The following is an 18,397-nucleotide window of genomic DNA, read 5'->3' on the forward strand; positions in this document are numbered from 1 at the left end:
AAAAACCCGTATTTTGGAGAGGGGGGGAGGGGTCTCCCGGCTGGGAAGCCCCCCCTCCATCCTCCCCCCCCCCCCCCGCTGAGCTGGAGGGTGTGTTTTGGGGGGTCTAGAGGGAGCCATTTCTGAGCCCAAGGCACCTCCCGCCACTAGGCAGCCCTTCGCCTCTTCTCCCTCCCAGCCTTTCCTTGGGATCCAGGAGCCTCGATGTTGGGGGAGAGGCGAGGCACCCCCCCCCATGGACCCCCCCCCCGTCTCCCTTGCAGTTAGTCTGGTTGGATGTGGGCTCCGTGGGGCAGAGGGAGGGAAGGGGGGCAGCCCCTAGGGCGCAGGCGCAGAAGCAAGAAAATCCAGAGGGGGCCGGGCTCGGGGCGCTCGGCTTGCCAAGGGTTAAAAGGAGCAGAGCTGGATTCCTAGAGAGGACGGGAAGTGAATGGGGTGAAGGTCCTCCAGGGCTCAATTCCCTCCCTCCCCCTCCCTCCTTCCTTCTCTCTCCTTTGCAAAAGCCCCTCCTGGACTCGGGTGAGTCTCCTCTCTCTTCCCCCCGAGGGTGCAATGGGGAGAAGGGGGTCCCAGGGGGGCAGGGAGAGGGTGTGGGGGTCCCTGTTCAGGGGGAGACCCCCAAGTCATAGAGCAGAGGGTCCTCCCTTGTCCTCTCTGCCAAGCCAGGGCGGGGGGGGGGGAGATCGCAGGAGGTCTGCAGCTCTGCTCTTCCTTGGGATCCAGGCGCTGCTTCCTTTTGGGGGAGGGGGCTTGGGGTCAAGGAGAATAATAATAATAATAATTTATTTGTACCCCGCCCATCTGGCCGGGTTTCCCCAGCCACTCTGGGCGGCTTCCACAGAAACGAAAAATACACTATTATGTCATACATTAAAAACTTCCCTGAACAGGGCTGCCTTAAGATGTCTTCTGAATGTCAGGGAGTTGTTTATGTCTCTCCCCTGTCGCTCTCCACACCCACGGCTGGCGCTCTTACCTTCCAACAACTGGATCTCACTCCCAAAGACACACTCTTCCATGGTCTCCCAAGACAGACGGATGCCAACCAGCCAACATTCCCTCCCCTCCCCCTCCTGGTGCCCCTTGAAGTTGGCTTGAGGGCATGGGGAGGGTCCACCCACCAGATGAAGGGAGAGGAGGTCCTTCCATCTGGAAAATGGGAATGCTTGCAAAGATTTACTTGAAGATGAGTGGAATTCCCCCATTTACACAAAGATTAATACCCATCATTTAAATACACAAGAAAATTGTTACAGAAAAGAACAGAGCAATTTGTACAAAAATATCATCTTTATGCTACCTTTTTCTCGCAGGGTCCAGTGTGCTTTGAAGACATAGCTGTTCCTTTCACAGAGGAGGACTGGGCTTTGCTGGATCCTGACCAGAGAGCTCTGCTGAAGGAAGTCAAGGAGGAGAATCCTGGGATCGTGGCCTCTCTGGTAAGGCTCCCTGCTGGATCATAAGATCAGTTTTGAAATTCCATACAGATCTCTGAAGGACAAACCTCCCCTATTTTGAGGGAGCCCAATAGCGCCACCCGCAGCATCTGAGATGTTAACACACCCACAACTCTCCATAGGAGATGTATCTCCTGTTCTGTCTGGGAATATTCTTCCACCAGTCCTGCCTTTTCCAACCAGGATGAGGCTGCTCTGAGCTGCCCAGGCCTTCTTCCATGTAGGCTTCAGAGATCTCAGGGATGTGGAAGTACATCCTGTCTAATTTTCTGTTTCCCTTTCTGCATCTCTCTGTTTTTGGTTGAGCAAAGAAATGACTGGGCTTGGAGATGGAGCGGATTCCACGACTGAGCCAAATTAAATCCATCCCTGGAAGGAGCCAGGCTTTTTGACGCTCCGGTTCCCACAATTCCCATGAGATGCTTCATACAGGGGAGTGTTTGGAAAAAGCTCCATGCAGCTCAGAAACCAGATCAGTGCTTGGAATGTAGAAAGAGCTTCATTCAGTTGGTGAATCTAATTTTCCATGAATAATTTCCTGCAAGGGACTGTTTAGAATGTGGAAAAAGCTTCACCTAGGGAACCAGTCTCAATTTCCATCAAAAAAAACACAGCAGGGATGATCATAGAGTTTTAGGAAATGGTATAAGGCATATGGTATGACTGGTATTAGGGAACTTCATGAGGAATTAAGGGGAAAGATAGCGTTGACCCGGAGTAGTTACAAAATTTATGGTCTCTCCCCGAGTGCCAGGGACCCTCCTCCAAAGAGAGCTTTTTTTTGTCGGAATAATTTGCTTTTTCCCAGGTTTTGGCAATTAATGTTCTCGCTGCCACTGTGGCATAAATAAATATTTCCTTATTTTCTTTTGGTATATCTACATCCAATATTCCCAATAAAAAGGCTTCTGTTTTTTGGGGCAAAATTTTGTTCAAATGTTTTCTTTAGTTCTTCATACACCGTATCCCAGAAGCCCTTGGTTTTATCACATGGCCACCACATATGCAGAAGTGTCCCCTCTACTTGGTTACACCTCCAACATAATTTTGATTTTCTTTTATACATTTTACATATCTTGGTTGGTGTTAAAAACCATCTCTAAAACATTTTATCAAATTTTCTTTTATTGCCTCACAAGCCATAAAATTTCAACTCTCCTTCCATAATTTTCCCCATGATGTTACTTGAATAGGTTTCCCTAAATCCATAGCCAATTTGATCCTTACTGCCTTTACCTGTTCATCCATATCCTCACACTCTAATAAGATTCCATACATTTTAGAAATTATGTTTATTTTGTTTTGTAATAATTCTTTATCTAATACTGAAATTGCAAAACCCTTTTTCTTGCCAGCTTTGAAGACCTCATTTATTTGGTGATACTGGATCCACCCTGTTAGGTGGTGTTTTATTTCCTCCCGCAGTTTGGTCAGACTCATGCTGGTAGCTTCGAGAACACTGTCCAACCATCTCGTCCTCTGTCATCCCCTTCTCCTTCTGCCCTCCATCTTTCCCAACATCAGGGTCTTTTCCAGGGAGTCTTCTCTTCTCATGAGGTGGCCAAAGTCTTGGAGCCTCAGCTTCAGGATCTGTCCTTCCAGGGAGCACTTAGGGCTGATTTCCTGAGGAATGGAGAGGTTGGATCTTCTTGCAGTCCATGGGACTCTCAAGAGTCTCCTCCAGACCATAATTCAAAAGCATAAATCATTTGGCGATCAGCCTTCTTGATGGTCCAGCTCTCACTTCCATGCATCACTACTGGGAAAACCATAGCTTTAACTATACGGACCTTTGTTGGCAAGGTGATGTCTCTGCTTTTTAAGATGCTGTCTAGGTTTGTCATCACTTTTCTCCCAAGAAACAGGAGTCTTAATTTCGTGGCTGCTGTCACCATCTGCAGTGATCATGGAGCCCAAGAAAGTAAAATCTCTCACTGCCTCCATTTCTTCCCCTTCTATTTGCCAGGAGGTGATGGGCCCAGTGGCCATGATATTCGTTTTTTTGATGTTGAGCTTCAGACCATATTTTGCGCTCTCCTCTTTCACCCTCATTAAAAGGTTCTTTAATTCCTCCTCACTTTCTGCCATCAAGGTTGTGTCATCTGCATATCTGAGGTTGTTGATATTTCTTCCGGCAATCTTAATTCCAGTTTGGGATTCATCCAGCCCAGCCTTTCGCATGATGAATTCTGCATACAGTGGTGCCCTGCAAGACGAATGCCTCGCAAGACGGAAAACCCACAAGACGAAAGGGTTTTCCGTCTGCAGAGGCACTTCGCAAGATGAATTTCCCTATGGGCTTGCTTCGCAAGACGAAAATTGACGAAAAATTTTGAGTTGTTGTTTTTTGCTCCAAAACCCCTTTTTCTGAATCGCTAAGCTGCTAAAAGCCTTTTAGCAGCAAAACCGCTAATCCCCTAAGCCTTAAAAAGCCGTTTTTAGCCCTTAAAGTGCCAATAGCGCTAATCCGTCAATGGGCTTGCTTCGCAAGACGAAAAAACCGCAAGACGAAAAGACTCGCAGAACGGATTCTTTTCGTCTTGCGAGGCACCACTGTATAAGTTAAATAAGCAGGGAGACATAACAGCCTTGTCGTACTCCTTTCCCAATTTTAAACCAATCAGTTGTTCCATATCCAGTTCTAACTGTAGCCTCTTGTCCCACATAGAGATTTCTCAGGAGACAGATGAGGTGATCAGGCACTCCCATTTCTTTAAGAACTTGCCATAGTTTGCTGTGGTCGACACAGTCAAAGGCTTTTGCATAGTCAATGAAGCAGAAGTAGATGTCTTTCTGGAACTCTCTAGCTTTCTCCATAATCCAGCGCATGTTTGCAATTTGGTCTCTGGTTCCTATGCCATTTCTAAATCCAGCTTGTACTTCTGGGAGTTCTCGATCCACATACTGCTTGAGCCTTCCTTGTAAAATTTTAAGCATAACCTTGCTAGCGTGTGAAATGAGTGCAATTGTGCGGTAGTTGGAGCATTCTTTGGCACTGCCCTTCTTGGGGATTGGGATGTAGACTGACCTTCTCCAATCTTCTGGCCACTGCTGAGTTTTCCAAATTTGCTGGCATATTGAGTGTAGCACCTTAACAGCATCATCTTTAAAAATTTTAAACAGTTCAGCTGGAATATCATCACTTCCACTAGCCTTGTTATTAGCAGTGCTTTCTAAGGCCCATTTGACTTCACTCTCCAGGATGTCTGGCTCAAGGTCAGCAACCACGCTACCTGGGGTGTACGAGACATCCATATCTTTCTGGTATAATTCCTCTGTGTATTCTTGCCACCTCTTCTTGATGTCTTCTGCTTCTGTTAGGTCCTTACCACTTTAGTCCTTTATTATGGTAATCTTTGTACGAAATGTTCCTTTCATATCTCCAATTTTCTTGAACAGATCTCTGGTTCTTCCCATTCTGTTGTTTTCCTCTATTTCTTTGCATTGCTCATTTAGGAAAGCCTTCTTGTCTCTCCTTGCTATTTTTTTGGAAATCTGCATTCAATTTCCTGTATCTTTCTCTATCTCCCTCGCATTTTGCTTGCCTTCTCTCCCCCGCTATTTGTAAGGCCTCGTTGGACAGCCACTTTGCTTTCTTGCATTTCCTTTTCGTTGGGATGGTTTTAGTTGCTGCCTGCTGTATAATGTTGCGAGCCTCCGTCCATAGTTCTTCAGGCACTCTGTCCACCAAATCTAAATCCTTAAACCTGTTCCTCACTTCCACTATGTATTCATAAGGGATTTGACTTAGATTGTATCTTACCGGCCCAGTGGTTTTTCCTACTTTCTTCAGTTTAAGCTTGATTTTTGCTATAAGAAGCTGATGATCTGAGCCACAGTCCGCTCCAGGTCTTGTTTTTGCTGACTGTATAGAGCTTCTCCATCTTTGGCTGCAGAGAATATACTCAATCTGATTTCGATGCTGCCCATCTGGTGATGTTCATGTGTAGAGTCGTCTCTTGTGTTGTTGGAAAAGAGTGTTTGTGATGACCAGCTTGTTCTCTTGACAGAACTCTATTAGCCTTTGCCCTGCTTCGTTTTGATCTCCAAGGCCAAACTTGCCAGTTGTTCCTTTTATCTCTTGACTCCCTACTTTGGCATTCCAATCCCCTATAATGAGAAGAACATCCTTCTTTGGTGTCACTTCTATAAGGTTTTGTAAGTCTTCATAGTACTGGTCAATTTCAGTTTCTTCAGCACCAGTAGTTGGTGCATAAACTTGGATTACTGTGACGTTAAAAGGTCTGCCTTGGATTCGTATCGAGATCATTCTATCATTTTTGCGATTGCATCCCATTACAGCTTTTGCCACTCTTTTGTTGACTATGAGGGCCACTCCATTTCTTTTACGTGTTTCTTGCCCACAGTAGTAGATACGATGGTCATCCGAACTGTATTCGCCCATTCACGTCCATTTTAGTTCACTGATGCCCAGAATGTCAATATTTATTCTTGCCATCTCATTTTTGACCACATCCAATTTACCCAGGTTCATGGTTCTTACATTCCAGGTTCCAAGCAATATTTTTCTTTACAGCATTGGACTTTCCTTTCGCTTCCAGACATATCCGCAACTGAGCGTCCTTTCGGCTTTGGCCCAGCCGCTTCATCAGCTCTGGATCTACTTGTCCTTGTCCTCTGCTCTTCCTTAGTAGCATGTTAGATGCATTACGACCTGAGGGGCTCATCTTCCAGCATCATAACTCTTATATGCTTGTTGTCTTTGTCCATGGAGTTTTCTTGGCAGGGATACTGGAGGGGCTTGCCGGTTCCTCCTCAAGGTGGATCACCTTTGGTCAAAACTCTCCACTATGACCTGTCCATCTTGGGTGGCCCTGCACGGAATAGTACATAGCTTCTCTGAGTTATTCAAGGCCCTTCGCCACGGCCAGGCAGTGATCCATGAAGGGGAAAATATCGATTATGTTTCTCATTTTATTGTGCATGTGTCTGCCTGGTAAGAAGCCAGCCTGATTCAATATATTTTATAATCATTATTGAACAATGATATAGGTCTATAATTTTTGGTTAGTGTTGGTTCTGCTCCTTGTTTGGGTATCTGTGTGATAAATGCTTCTCCACATGATTTTGGTATTATTCCTTCCTTTAAAATTTGGTCCAGTACTGATTCATTGGTAGCTCTACGTGGGGCTGCCCTTGAGACTGACCCAGAAACTCCAGCGGGTGCAGAATGCTGCAGCGAGACTCCTTACGGGGTCTTCGCTGCGAGATCACATTCACCCGGTGCTATACCAGCTGCACTGGCTCCCGGTGGAGTACAGGATCAGGTTTAAGGTGCTGGTTTTAACCTTTAAAGCCCTATACGGCCTAGGACCCTCGTACCTACGGGACCGCCTCTCCTGGTATGCCCCACAGAGAAACTTACGGTCTTCAAATAAAAACATCTTGAAGGTCCCAGGCCACAGAGAAGTTAGGCTGGCCTCAACTAGAGCCAGGGCTTTTTCGGCCGTGGCTCCGATCTGGTGGAACACTCTGTCACAAGAGACCAGGGCCCTGCGGGACTTAACATCTTTCCGCAGGGCCTGCAAGACAGAACTGTTCCACCAGGCCTTTGGCCAGGGCATAGCCTGACTCCCTCCATTGGCAATCTTCGCAGAGCTCTGGCCCAATGGTTGCCAGTGGCTTGAATTAATTAATTTTATAATGAATGATTTTAAAGTGTTGTTTGTGCTGTTTTATTGTTGTTAGCCGCCCTGAGCCCGGCTTCGGCTGGGGAGGGCGGAATATAAATAAAATTTATTATTATTATTATTATTATCTTCTAACTTCTTATGAAATGCCGCCGATAATCCATCCGTACCTGGCGACTTTCCTATCTTTGCTTTTGAGATTGCTGGACCTCCATCATCGCTGTTGGTAGATTTAGTTGTTCTATTTTCCAATCTGCTATTGTCGGGAGTCTATTTTGTGCTGTGTATCTTTCCATTTCCTCTTCGTCTTCTTCTTCTTCATGGTAAAATTTCCCATAATAATTGAATTTTTTTTTTTTTTGCATATTTCTTTAGGATCTTCAATTATTTTTCATTTCTCAATTACTCTTTTTGTTTTTTCTTCAATTGCCACGCAAGTAGGCAAGTACCTGATTTATAGGCACCACTGGGGAGGTATAGAAATGGGGCTTCTGTTGGGAAGGGGCCGCCCCATTTGTGCTTCTCCAGGGGCAGGAGAATATCTAGGGCAGGAGAATCCCTGCAGGGCCTCTGAGGCTCCCTTTCCTTCTTCCTCTCTCCCAGGACCCTGCAGCTTCTTTTGGCTCCTTGACTCCTCAGGAAGGATGAAAGAGACGGATCCTGCAAAGCTAGCAAGGATGGAAGGGGGAAGATGGACGGTTGACCTGGTCAGGTTGTCTCCTGCATCCCTCCCGACAACTTCTGAGCGCTCCTTCCCAGGAACCTCCGAGAGATCTGGTGAGTCCTGTGATACATAATTTTTATTCAGTTTACAAATAAGACAAATTAATACAATTCAAACAATTTATAAAACCATTCTCTCATTTTTTGACTTCCCTCAACTTGGCTGGTACTCCTTCCCTTCTCAATTTTCCACACATTTCTTAGTTCTTATCTACTTCTTAAATTAAATCTACTTTCAGTCCATAATTTTAACTTTCGTTTTTACAAAGCTTCGCTAAATGTTACAAGCGTTATTTGTTTTTCACTTAAATTATGCATATATTCTGAAAAATTTTCCCATTCTTCAATAAATCTCTGATCTCGTCGATTCCTAATTCTTCCTGTCATTCTATCCCGTTCTGCAAAGTCCATCATTTTCATTCTCCATTCTTCCAGTGTTGGTAGTTCTTCTTGTTTCCATTTCTGGGCTAACAATATTCTCGCTGCTGTTACTGCGTACAAAAATAATTTCCTATCTTTCTTGTTTATCTCATTTCTCACAATACCTAGCAGGAATGCTTCTGGCTTCTTAACAAATGTATATTTAAACATTCTCTTCAATTCATTATATATCACTTCCCAATAATTTTTAATTTTCTTACATTCCCACCACATATGATAAAATGTACCTTCTTTATCTTTACATTTCCAACATTTGTTACATCCCTTGTACATCTTAGCTAATTTCACTGGTGTTAACTACCATCGATACATCATTTTCATCACATTTTCTTTTATAGTTGTACAAGCAGTAAATCTTAAGCCTTCTCTCCACAATTTCTCCCAATCCTCCATATATATGTTATATCCAAAGTCTTTCGCCCAGTCAATCATAACTGATTTTATCTCTTCATCTTTTGTGTGCCATTCTAACAATATTTTGTACATTTTAGCCAAAATTTTATAGTCACTGTTTATTATTTCTTTCTGGAATTTCGACTCTTTCTCCGCAAAACCATTTAACTTAAGCTCTTTTCTAAACATTTCATTAATTTGGTAATAGTGCAGCCAGTCATTCACATATCTTTTCACTTCTTCATATGGCTTCAACGTCCATTTACCATCTATTTTCCTTATTAGTTCTCTGTATGTTACCCATTCCCCACTCATATTCGTCTTTTTCACACATAATACCTCCAATGGTGACAACCACCATGGTGTTTTTGCCTCCAACAGATTTTTATATCTTTCCCAGACTTCTATCAATGAGCCTCTTATGGTGTGGTTTCCAAACCCTCTATATACTCGCTTTTTATCATACCATAGATACGCATGCCACCCAAATCTATTGTCAAATCCTTCCAAAACCAACAAATCAGTGTTTTCCAATTTTATCCATTCCTTTAACCAGCAGAGGCAGGATGCTTCATAGTATAATTTCAGGTCCGGCAGGGCGAAGCCTCCTCTTTCTTTCGCATCAGTCAGTATCTTAAACTTTATTCTCGGCTTCTTACCCTGCCATATGAACCTTGAAATTTCTCATTGCCAATTTTTAAAAATCGCTGCCCCCCTGATTACTGGGATGGTTTGAAACAGAAATAACATCTTTGGTAGCACATTCATTTTAATTATTGCGATTCTACCCCAAAATGAAAATTTCATTCTTCCCCACACCTCTAAGTCTTTTTTAATCTTACTCCATGTTGGAATATAATTGTTTTGGTATAAATCTATACCTCTTGGGGTTAACCAAACTCCCAGGTATTTAACTTTCTTAACCACTTCTATTTCTAACTGTTGCTGCACTTCCTCAATAGCTTTTAAGTCCATGTTTCTGCACATCATTTTTGTCTTTTTTTTTGTTTAGGCGGAAACCCGCCAATTGTCCAAATTGCTCTATTTCCTTCCAAACTTCCCTTGTAGTGTCCGTCGAATTTTCCAGAGTTAAAACCAGGTCATTGGCAAATGCTTTAGTCTTATACTGCTTGTTTCCTAACGTTATCCCTTTTATCTGTTGGTTATTTCTTATCGCTCTTAACAAAACTTCCAGGACCGTGATGGATAACAGTGGTGAAAGCGGACATCCTTGTCTAGTACCCTTCGTTATTTTTATACTTTCTGTCACCACGTTGTTAACTATTAATTTTGCTCTTTGGTCTTTATATATTGACCCTATCCCATTCAATAGGTTTTGTCCAATGTCCATCATTTCAAAGTTTTTTAACATAAATTCCCAAGAAATATTATCGAAGGCTTTTTCCGCATCCACAAATATTAACATTGCTTGCTTATCAATCCTGTCATTCAAATATTCCAAAACATTGATTATGTTCCTAATATTGTCTTTCATTTGCCTGCCAGGAAGAAAGCCTGCTTGGTCTTCATGTATCAACTCCTTTAACAATTTTTTCATTCTATTTGCCAATATATTAGCAAATAATTTATAATCATTATTTAAAAGCGAATTCGGCCTGTAATTCTTAACTTGGGTCAAATCTGAATCTTGTTTGGGAATTAAAGTAATATATGCCTCTTTCCAAGTTTCTGGTATCTCATTTCTCAATAATATATCATTCATTACTTGTTTCAGTGGTGAAATTATGATGTCTTTCATTTCTTTATAAAATCTTGCACTGAATCCATCCGGGCCTGGCGTTTTCCCACTTTTTAACTCTTTAATTGCTTTTTCAATTTCCTCTTGTTCAATCATCTCATTTAGTTTGCTTTTCTCTTTTGTCGGAATTTTCTGCACCCCTTTCTCGTTCAAATATTCCTCTATTTTCTTAAGGTTGTATTTCTCCTTCTTTTTATATAATTGTCTATAAAAGTCTACAAATCCTTTCCTTATTCCCTTCGGATCCTCTATTTCTTTGTCATCAACCACAATCTTATGTACCATGTTCTGTTCTTTCCTTTTCTTAATTTGCCATGCCAACAGTTTCCCTGACTTATTTGCGTGTTCAAAATTCCTTTGTCTCATCATTTTGATGTTCCATTCCACTTCCTTATTTATTATCATAGAGAATTGCGTTTGTAAAGTTTTTATATTCATTTTCAACTTTTTATCATTTGGTTTGTCTATTAATTTTTTCTCAATCTCCATAATTTGCATTAAAATTTCTTTCTTCCCTTTCTCTCTCTGTTTGTTTTTGATTGCATTTTGTTGTATAAAGAAACCTCTCATAACTGCTTTTCCAGCGTCCCACACTATATTGTTTTTGGTTCCCTTATTCATGTTGTTAATAAAATAGTCGCTCATCTGCTTTTTCGCATTCTCTACTATTTTTTGGTCGTCAAAAAGACTTTCATTTATTCTCCAACGAAAGGATTTTTCTTCAAATCCCTTTAGAGTACATTTTATTGGGTTATGATCCGAAAGGACTTTGGGTTGGATTTCAATCTTTAAAATTCTTGATATTAAATCATTTGTTATCCAGATTTGATCTATTCTTGACATTGATTGATTTGCTTCTGAATGATATGTGAACTGTTTTTCCAATGGGTGTTTTAGTCTCCAGATGTCAATTAAATTACAGTTCTCTACCATTGAAAAGAAAGTCTTTGGTAATTTCCCTTCCTTTACTTTCCCTGATGCTCTCGTTCTGTCCATTTCCATTGAGACCACTGCATTCATGTCTCCCATTATTATAATTTTTTGATCCATGTATTCAAATAGTTTCTCCTCTAAATTCCTAAAGAAGTCTATTTTGTTTTCATTGGGTGCATACACTCCGACAATTATTATTTTCTCTCCTTGCCATTTGACCTGTACTGCCACAATTCTACCTTCTTCGTCTTTAAATATTTGTTGGGCTTCTATTTTATTTTTTATGTAAAGAACCACTCCTCTTTTTTTAACTTTGTCTGATGAAATAAATTCATTCCCTAATTTTTTATTTATTAAAATTTTTCTGTGTCTCCTCATTACATGTGTCTCTTGCAAACAAATAATGTCCAAGTTTTGCTTTTTCAAATATTGCTGAATTTTATTCCATTTTTTTTATCGTTAATCCCATTAATATTCCATGTCCATAATTTTAACGCCATGATGATTTTTACTTTATTTATTTAATAATCAATTTTAATTTGTTTTTCTTTCTTCGTCCTCTTCTTCTTCCTCCTCTTTCTCTTCCTCCGAGTCTTGGGTAACTTCTCCCTCTGCTCCTGCCCCCAATGGTGCGGTCTCCTCACTTCCCAGTTCTTTATATCTTCTCATAAATTTATCCAATTCATCTGGTCTTGTTATTCTATGTCTCTTCCCCTTGTATGCAAAGGAGAGCCCTTCTGGGAATTCCCATCTGAATTCAATTTTGTTCTTCCTGAGAGCCTGCACCAAATTTTGATATTGGTTGCGTTTTTTCAGCAAATGTAGTGGGACATCTTTAAAGATGATTATGTTATTCCCTCCAATGTTCAGTTTTCTCTCTCTTTTTTTTGTAAAATTAAATTTCTCATCTCTCTATCTTTAAATATCACCAAGCAGTCTCCTGGGAATTTCTTCGCTTTGTTTGTCCTCACTTTGATTCTGAAAGCATTCTGTACTGTCTTTGCAACTTCTTCTTCTTCCATCTCCATCCAAATTGCAATTTCTTTAATCAGTTTCTCCTTTATTTCTTCCCCTTGTATCTCTGGAATTAATCTAAGTCTTAAATTACTCTCCCTCTGCCTCAGTTCATTCATTGCAATCGCGTCCTTTAGTTCTTCCTGAGTTTTATTAACTTCTGCCACCTCTGCTCTAATCTTTTCCTCTCCCTTCTTTAATTCCTTGATCTCATTTTTGTTCTTTTTTGCCCCCTCTTCTAAATTTTGTGTCCTTTTTATCATATCTCTCATCTGCCCCTTAATTTCTGTAATAGATTCATCTATTTTTTCCACCGTAACCTCAATTTTTTAATCCACTTGCTCCAACTTGGATCCAATGTTTTTTTCACTCTTATGTATTTCCGATTTTAACTCTGATTGAAGTTCAATTATCATCTTTAATATTTCTCCTTTTGTGTCAGATTCCTGTCTTGATCCTTTTATTTCTGCTGGTGTTCCTTCTCCTTTCTTTTGCGTGTGTGCCATTTTCTAAGTTTGTAAATATCCACCAGGGGGCGTTTTGTCACTGCTCAACCAAATATATATTGTCTTTATTTCTATAATATCCTCCAAAGGGCCAGTAGGGGGTGTTCTAATTTTGCCCAACCAGCGTGTTTATCACAAAAATAAATAGATGGTATTCTTCGCAATCCTTATTTTTTATATTTAAATTTTAATTCTTCTTGCCTCTTGGTTGGCCAAATCCACTATTTTTATCCGATGTACAACAGTCTTAAACCCCCTTCTGCCACTTAGTTCCACTCCAATTATAATCCAAAAAAAGGGGTCGAAAAAAGGAGAACCAAAAAAATAAAAATACAAAGGCTGTTCCTCAAAATTGTATTCCTTATGGCCCGCAGCTCTCCCACCCTGAAAAATAAGGTCTTCCCGGTTCTCAGAGTCACAAAAAAAAGAAAATAAGCAACAAGGGGAGAGACCGAAATTTACAAAAATCTCCTGTCCCTTTTAATGGAAGAGACCAACTTCCAAAAGGGGGGGTAAAGGGGGAGAAGAAAAACCCAAGTCCAAGAAGCAAAAATCAATCAGTCCGTAACTTTAAGGTCATACAAGATGGCGACTCCTCACCCTTCACAAAGTAAAACAGGGGGGGTTGCGGTCTTTCTTCTTCTTCTTAAGTTAAAATAAAAAGCACAAATTTAGTTCATTTGTCGAGACCAGTATAATCCAATATAGCTCAAAGCTCAGCCAACTCACATGCAAAAAAAATAATATCCAAATACCGAGAATGGGTATAAAAATTCAATCCATATAGCTTATTGCGCAGTTCTTTTGAAAACGAAAGTAATCTGGCCAAGAATGCTGCGTCACCCAGTTCTTTTCCAAAAACCAAATAAATCCCAAAAATAAAGAGAAAATAGTACCATCAAATTATAGGGAATAAAGCCGGAATATCTTCTCCCCCCATAAGTCCAAGTTTAAAACTTTAACTCCACGGAGGGGCAGATCTTTTTGCTCAAAACACCTCCGTTTGTTTTTTACTCACAGTTCGGTCTGCTCTGTAAATAGTCCCTGCGTTTTCTCCGGAGCCCAGACAAAGTTGACCTCTTGTTTTTTCCTTTGTCTGTTTCGAATTAGGTCCGAATCCACAAAGTTAGTCTTCTTTTTGATGTTGCCAATTCGAATTCTTTGATATGGAAAGCCGCTCGCTCCAGTGGGGAGGCTCGGGGCTTCGCTCCCTGAGGCTGGCAATGGCGTCCTGCTGTCGGCCCTTCTACACCGCCGCTCTTGTCTCCTCTTAAAGAGGATACATGGCGGCCGGGAGAATCGCTCTTCTGGCAGCGCTGGGATCCTCGACCACTGAATATCCTTTCAGTGGGTTTTGGGGGGCTACGGCGCCCTTGTAACACCCCCTTTAATGCCTCTTTGGAGCTAATCCCCCTCTCCTGAGGGGAATTCGCCTCCTTCCACCTCGCGATCCGAGCCGGAGGTGCGAGATCCGGTGAGTCCTAGGAGAGGGGAGATGGGAACATGGATGGATGGAGGGTGAAGGGGGGAAGCTCTCTGTCCAGAAATGAGATAAAGCAGGGATTTTGCTGTGAGTGGGGCCCCCAACATATTGGGAGGCTTCCCCTCCAGCCAGAAAATCTCTGCAGGGCCTCTGAGGCTCCCTTTGCTTCTTCCTCTCTCCCAGGACCCTGCAGCTTGCTTTGGTTCCTTGACTCCTCAGGAAGGATGAAAGAGACGGATCCTGCAGAACTAACGAAGATGGAAGGGGGAAGATGGACGGTTGACCTGGTCAGGTTGTCTCCTGCATCCCTCCTCTCAACCTCTGAGCGTTCCCTCCCAGGGACCTCCGAGAGATCTGGTGAGTCCCAGGGGAGGGGAGATGGGGACCTGGATGGATGGAGCCGGAGAGGAATTGGGGCTTGCTCAGCTAGGGGGTGGGGGGGGTGGCAGATGGAGATGGAGAAGGGGAGCACCTTTTCGGGCTCCCCCACCTACCTGCCTGCCTGCCTGCCTGCTCCTTTTGTCATCTGCAGGCAATTTGAGCTAGGAATAGGTCACAGCTCCCCGGCCACCACCGCTCAAAAGGTCTAAAACCAGTTCTGTGATCTGAATGCCCTGCCAATGTCAGACAACTCACTGATCCTGCTTTGCAGTTTGAATGCAGATGGGGCCTGTGTGTGTTGTCTTTTTCTTTTTGGAAAAACCTTTTATTTTATTTTAAAAACAAGGAACATAGGACTAATAAATGATACAGATATGTAGACTAAGCCTTCGCATGCCATTTGCATATCAAAAATAGCAGAATAAATTTGCAGGAGTAGCTATATATCTATATATATCTGGGTTCATGAATTGGTTTGAACTGAGTTATAGTCACTTTTCCTCTTTTGTTGCTAACGAAACAATACAGTCTCCTCATGGACATGGGAGGGGAGCTCAAAGTGAAGAAAGTGATTTACGTATAAATTTAAATTTAGACTGACCAGATTGAGGCAGCAGCTGATGGGGAGTGTTCAGGTGAAGGTGCTGCTGTTTATTTCACAGATGAGACGTGGGCGTTCCATACATGCCTGTATGTGATGAACTTCAACTCTTTGGCTGGAGACCAACAGCATCTGGGATTCTGACATCCCCCACCGTGAACCCAGAATGGAGGGACATCAACTGTTTCCTCTGTGAATGTTCTGCATCTAGTCATGCCTTTTATAACAGTGACCAGGCTTGTCTGAACCACCCAGGCCTTCTTAAATGCCGGCTTCAGAGTTTTTAGAGAAGTTGATGTAAATTCTGTCAGGCTTCTGGTTTTTGCTTCTGTTTGCATTTGATTGACCAAAGAGATGACTGACCTTGGAGAAGGAGTGGATTCCAGGATTGAGCCAGAACAAAATCCATTCCAGATAAAAGCCAAGCAATATGTCAGTAAATACCAGCCAACCAAGGTAGTGAAAACTATAGAAAGTCCCCACATCTAACTATTTTTAGTTCTTCCTCTATCACAGGCATTCATTAACTTCGTTCAATGATCTGGAGCGCCATTTCTTCCTGAGGCTCTAATTCGCTGCTCTCTTCATTGCAGATGGTGATGAATTGGAAGGGAAGAACAAGGGGGAGCACAAGAGAATACACATAGCGGAGAAGTCAAATAAATATTCAGAGTGTGGAGAGAACATCGGTCAGAGCTCCCAGGACACCTCCCATCAAAGAAAGAGCTTCATTCGAAGGAATAGCCTCACTTCACACGAAACACCACAGAGTAGGGAGAAATTGTATCAGTGCAGAGAATGTGGAAAGAGCTTCGGTAACCGCTGGAATCTCACTTTGCATCAAAGAACTCATACCGGAGAAAAACCCTATCAGTGCTTCGAATGCGGGAAGAGCTTCGGGGAGGGGGCCAAGCTCACTTTGCATCAAAGAACTCATACAGGGGAGAAACCCTATCAGTGCTTGCAATGTGGGAAGAGCTTCAGTCAGAGGGCCCATCTCACTTCCCATCACAGAATTCATACAGGGGAGAAACCCTATCAGTGCCTGGAATGTGGGAAGAGCTTTAGTCTCAGGAACAGTCTCACTTCCCATCAAAGAGTTCATAGACGGCAGAAACCCTATCACTGCTTGGAATGTGGAAAGAGCTTCACTCAGATGGTGAATCTCACTTCCCATCGCAGAATTCATACAGGAGAGAAACCCTATCAGTGCTTGGAATGTGGAAAGAGCTTCAGTCAGAGCTCCCATCTTACTTACCATCAAAGAATTCATACAGGGGAGAAACCCTATCAGTGCTTTGAATGCGGAAAGAACTTCCGGGAGCGGATGAAGCTCACTTTGCATCAAAGAACTCATACAGGGGAGAAACCCTATCAGTGCTTTGAATGCGGAAAGAGCTTCAGTTACAGCGCCAATCTCACTTACCATCAAAGAATTCATACAGGGGAGAAACCCTATCAGTGCTTCGAATGTGGAAAGAGCTTCAGTCAAAGCACCAATCTCACTCGCCATCACAGAATTCATACAGGGGAGAAACCCTATCAGTGCCTGGAATGTGGGAAGAGCTTCACTAATAGCGCCCATCTCACTTCCCATCACAGAATTCATACAGGGGAGAAACCCTATCAGTGCTTGGGATGTGGAAAGAGCTTCACTGATAGCTCCAGTCTCACTTCCCATCACAGAATTCATACAGGGGAGAAACCCTATCAGTGCTTGGAATGTGGAAAGAGCTTCATTCAGAAGAATAATCTCACTTCCCATCGCAGAATTCATACAAGGGAGAAACCCTAACAGTGCTTGGAATGTGGAAAGAGTTTCATTCAGAAGAATCATCTCACTTCCCACCACAGAATTCATACAGAGGGGAAACCAAAAAAGAGAAATAAAGCAAAAAATATTAAACAACCCTTACAAAACCCTTACAAAACACAATTGTATAGAAAAGAGAAAAGGGGCATATAAACTAAAAATACTGTTTATGCCATTTGTATCATATATATCATATCGTTCGTCAACACATAGAAAGGCAGGCTCCGCCACTTCTCCCCTGCGTGACCCCCTCTTCTCCCCATATCCCACCCTGAGAGATCCTTCCTTCCCTGCGTTCCTTGCAGGTCCCTCATACCTCCAACTCTCCTCTTCCTATGTGTGTCCTCCTAAATTCAAAATAAAGGAATCTTAATGTAAAATATAAAAAATACAAAAATAAATAAATGATGATGATGATTTATTGATACCCTTCCCATCTGGCTGGGTTTCCCCAGTCACTCTGTGCAGCTTCCAACAAAATATTGAAATACAGTAATCCATCAAATATTAAATATTAAAAGCTTCCCTAAACAGGGCTGCCTTGAGAGTCAGTGTGGTGTAGTGGTTAAGAGCAGTAGTCTCGTAATCTGGGGAACCGGGTGTGCGTCTCTGTTCCTCCACATGCAGCTGCTGGGTGACCTTGGGCCAGTCACACTTCTCTGAAGTCTCTCAGCCCCACTCACCTCACAGAGTGTTTGTTGTGGGGGAGGAAGGGAAAGGAGAATGTGAGCCGCTTTGAGACTCCTTCGGGGAGTGATGAAGCGGGATAGCAAATCCAAACTCTTCTTCTTCTTCTCCTCTTCACCAAGACGACACTTTCCCTACATTTCCCTCTTAACCAAATCTTAACCAACTCAGACAGTTCAATATGACTCTTATAAGGATCGTCTAATAATCCAAATTGTTAGGATAATTTGTGAGTCCGGTGCTGCCCATAAATCTTCCCTGATTGATTTATGGTTACTCTTTGAAGTCCGGCACGCTTCCGTTGCGTGAACTCTTCTTCACTCCTACAGCAGTAAAACACCTTAGCAGAATAAGCGCAGCATACGTGTGCTAAAGGCTTGAATTAAACGAAGGCAGATTCTTTCCTTAAAGTCTTTTATTGCTCCGATAACATTGGCAAAAATCCATCAGAGTTCAGCTCCATTTCTGCCAGCTCCTCTCACCGAGCGAGCTGCTGACACACACTGACACTTTCGCTTTCACAGCACACAAAGAACATTCCAGTCTGCTCACGTC

General features: G+C 42.5%; 1 protein-coding gene across 1 annotated transcript; it reads left to right on the top strand.

Annotated features, from left to right (window-relative positions):
* The first annotated feature begins 326 nt into the window (after window positions 1-326).
* LOC310670526 (uncharacterized protein) lies at window positions 327-17,552 on the top strand. Its single transcript, XM_083426011.1, has 4 exons — window positions 327-519; window positions 7,712-7,885; window positions 14,544-14,717; window positions 15,936-17,552. Exons 2-4 carry the CDS (start codon window positions 7,753-7,755, stop codon window positions 17,135-17,137), a joined length of 1,509 nt encoding a protein of 502 aa, XP_083282137.1. The 5' UTR covers window positions 327-519; window positions 7,712-7,752; the 3' UTR covers window positions 17,138-17,552.
* The last annotated feature ends 845 nt before the right edge of the window (window positions 17,553-18,397 follow it).

The sequence above is a fragment of the Podarcis tiliguerta genome (assembly GCF_965153285.1).
Source record: "Podarcis tiliguerta genome assembly, chromosome: 2".
Lineage (NCBI taxonomy): Eukaryota > Metazoa > Chordata > Lepidosauria > Squamata > Lacertidae > Podarcis > Podarcis tiliguerta.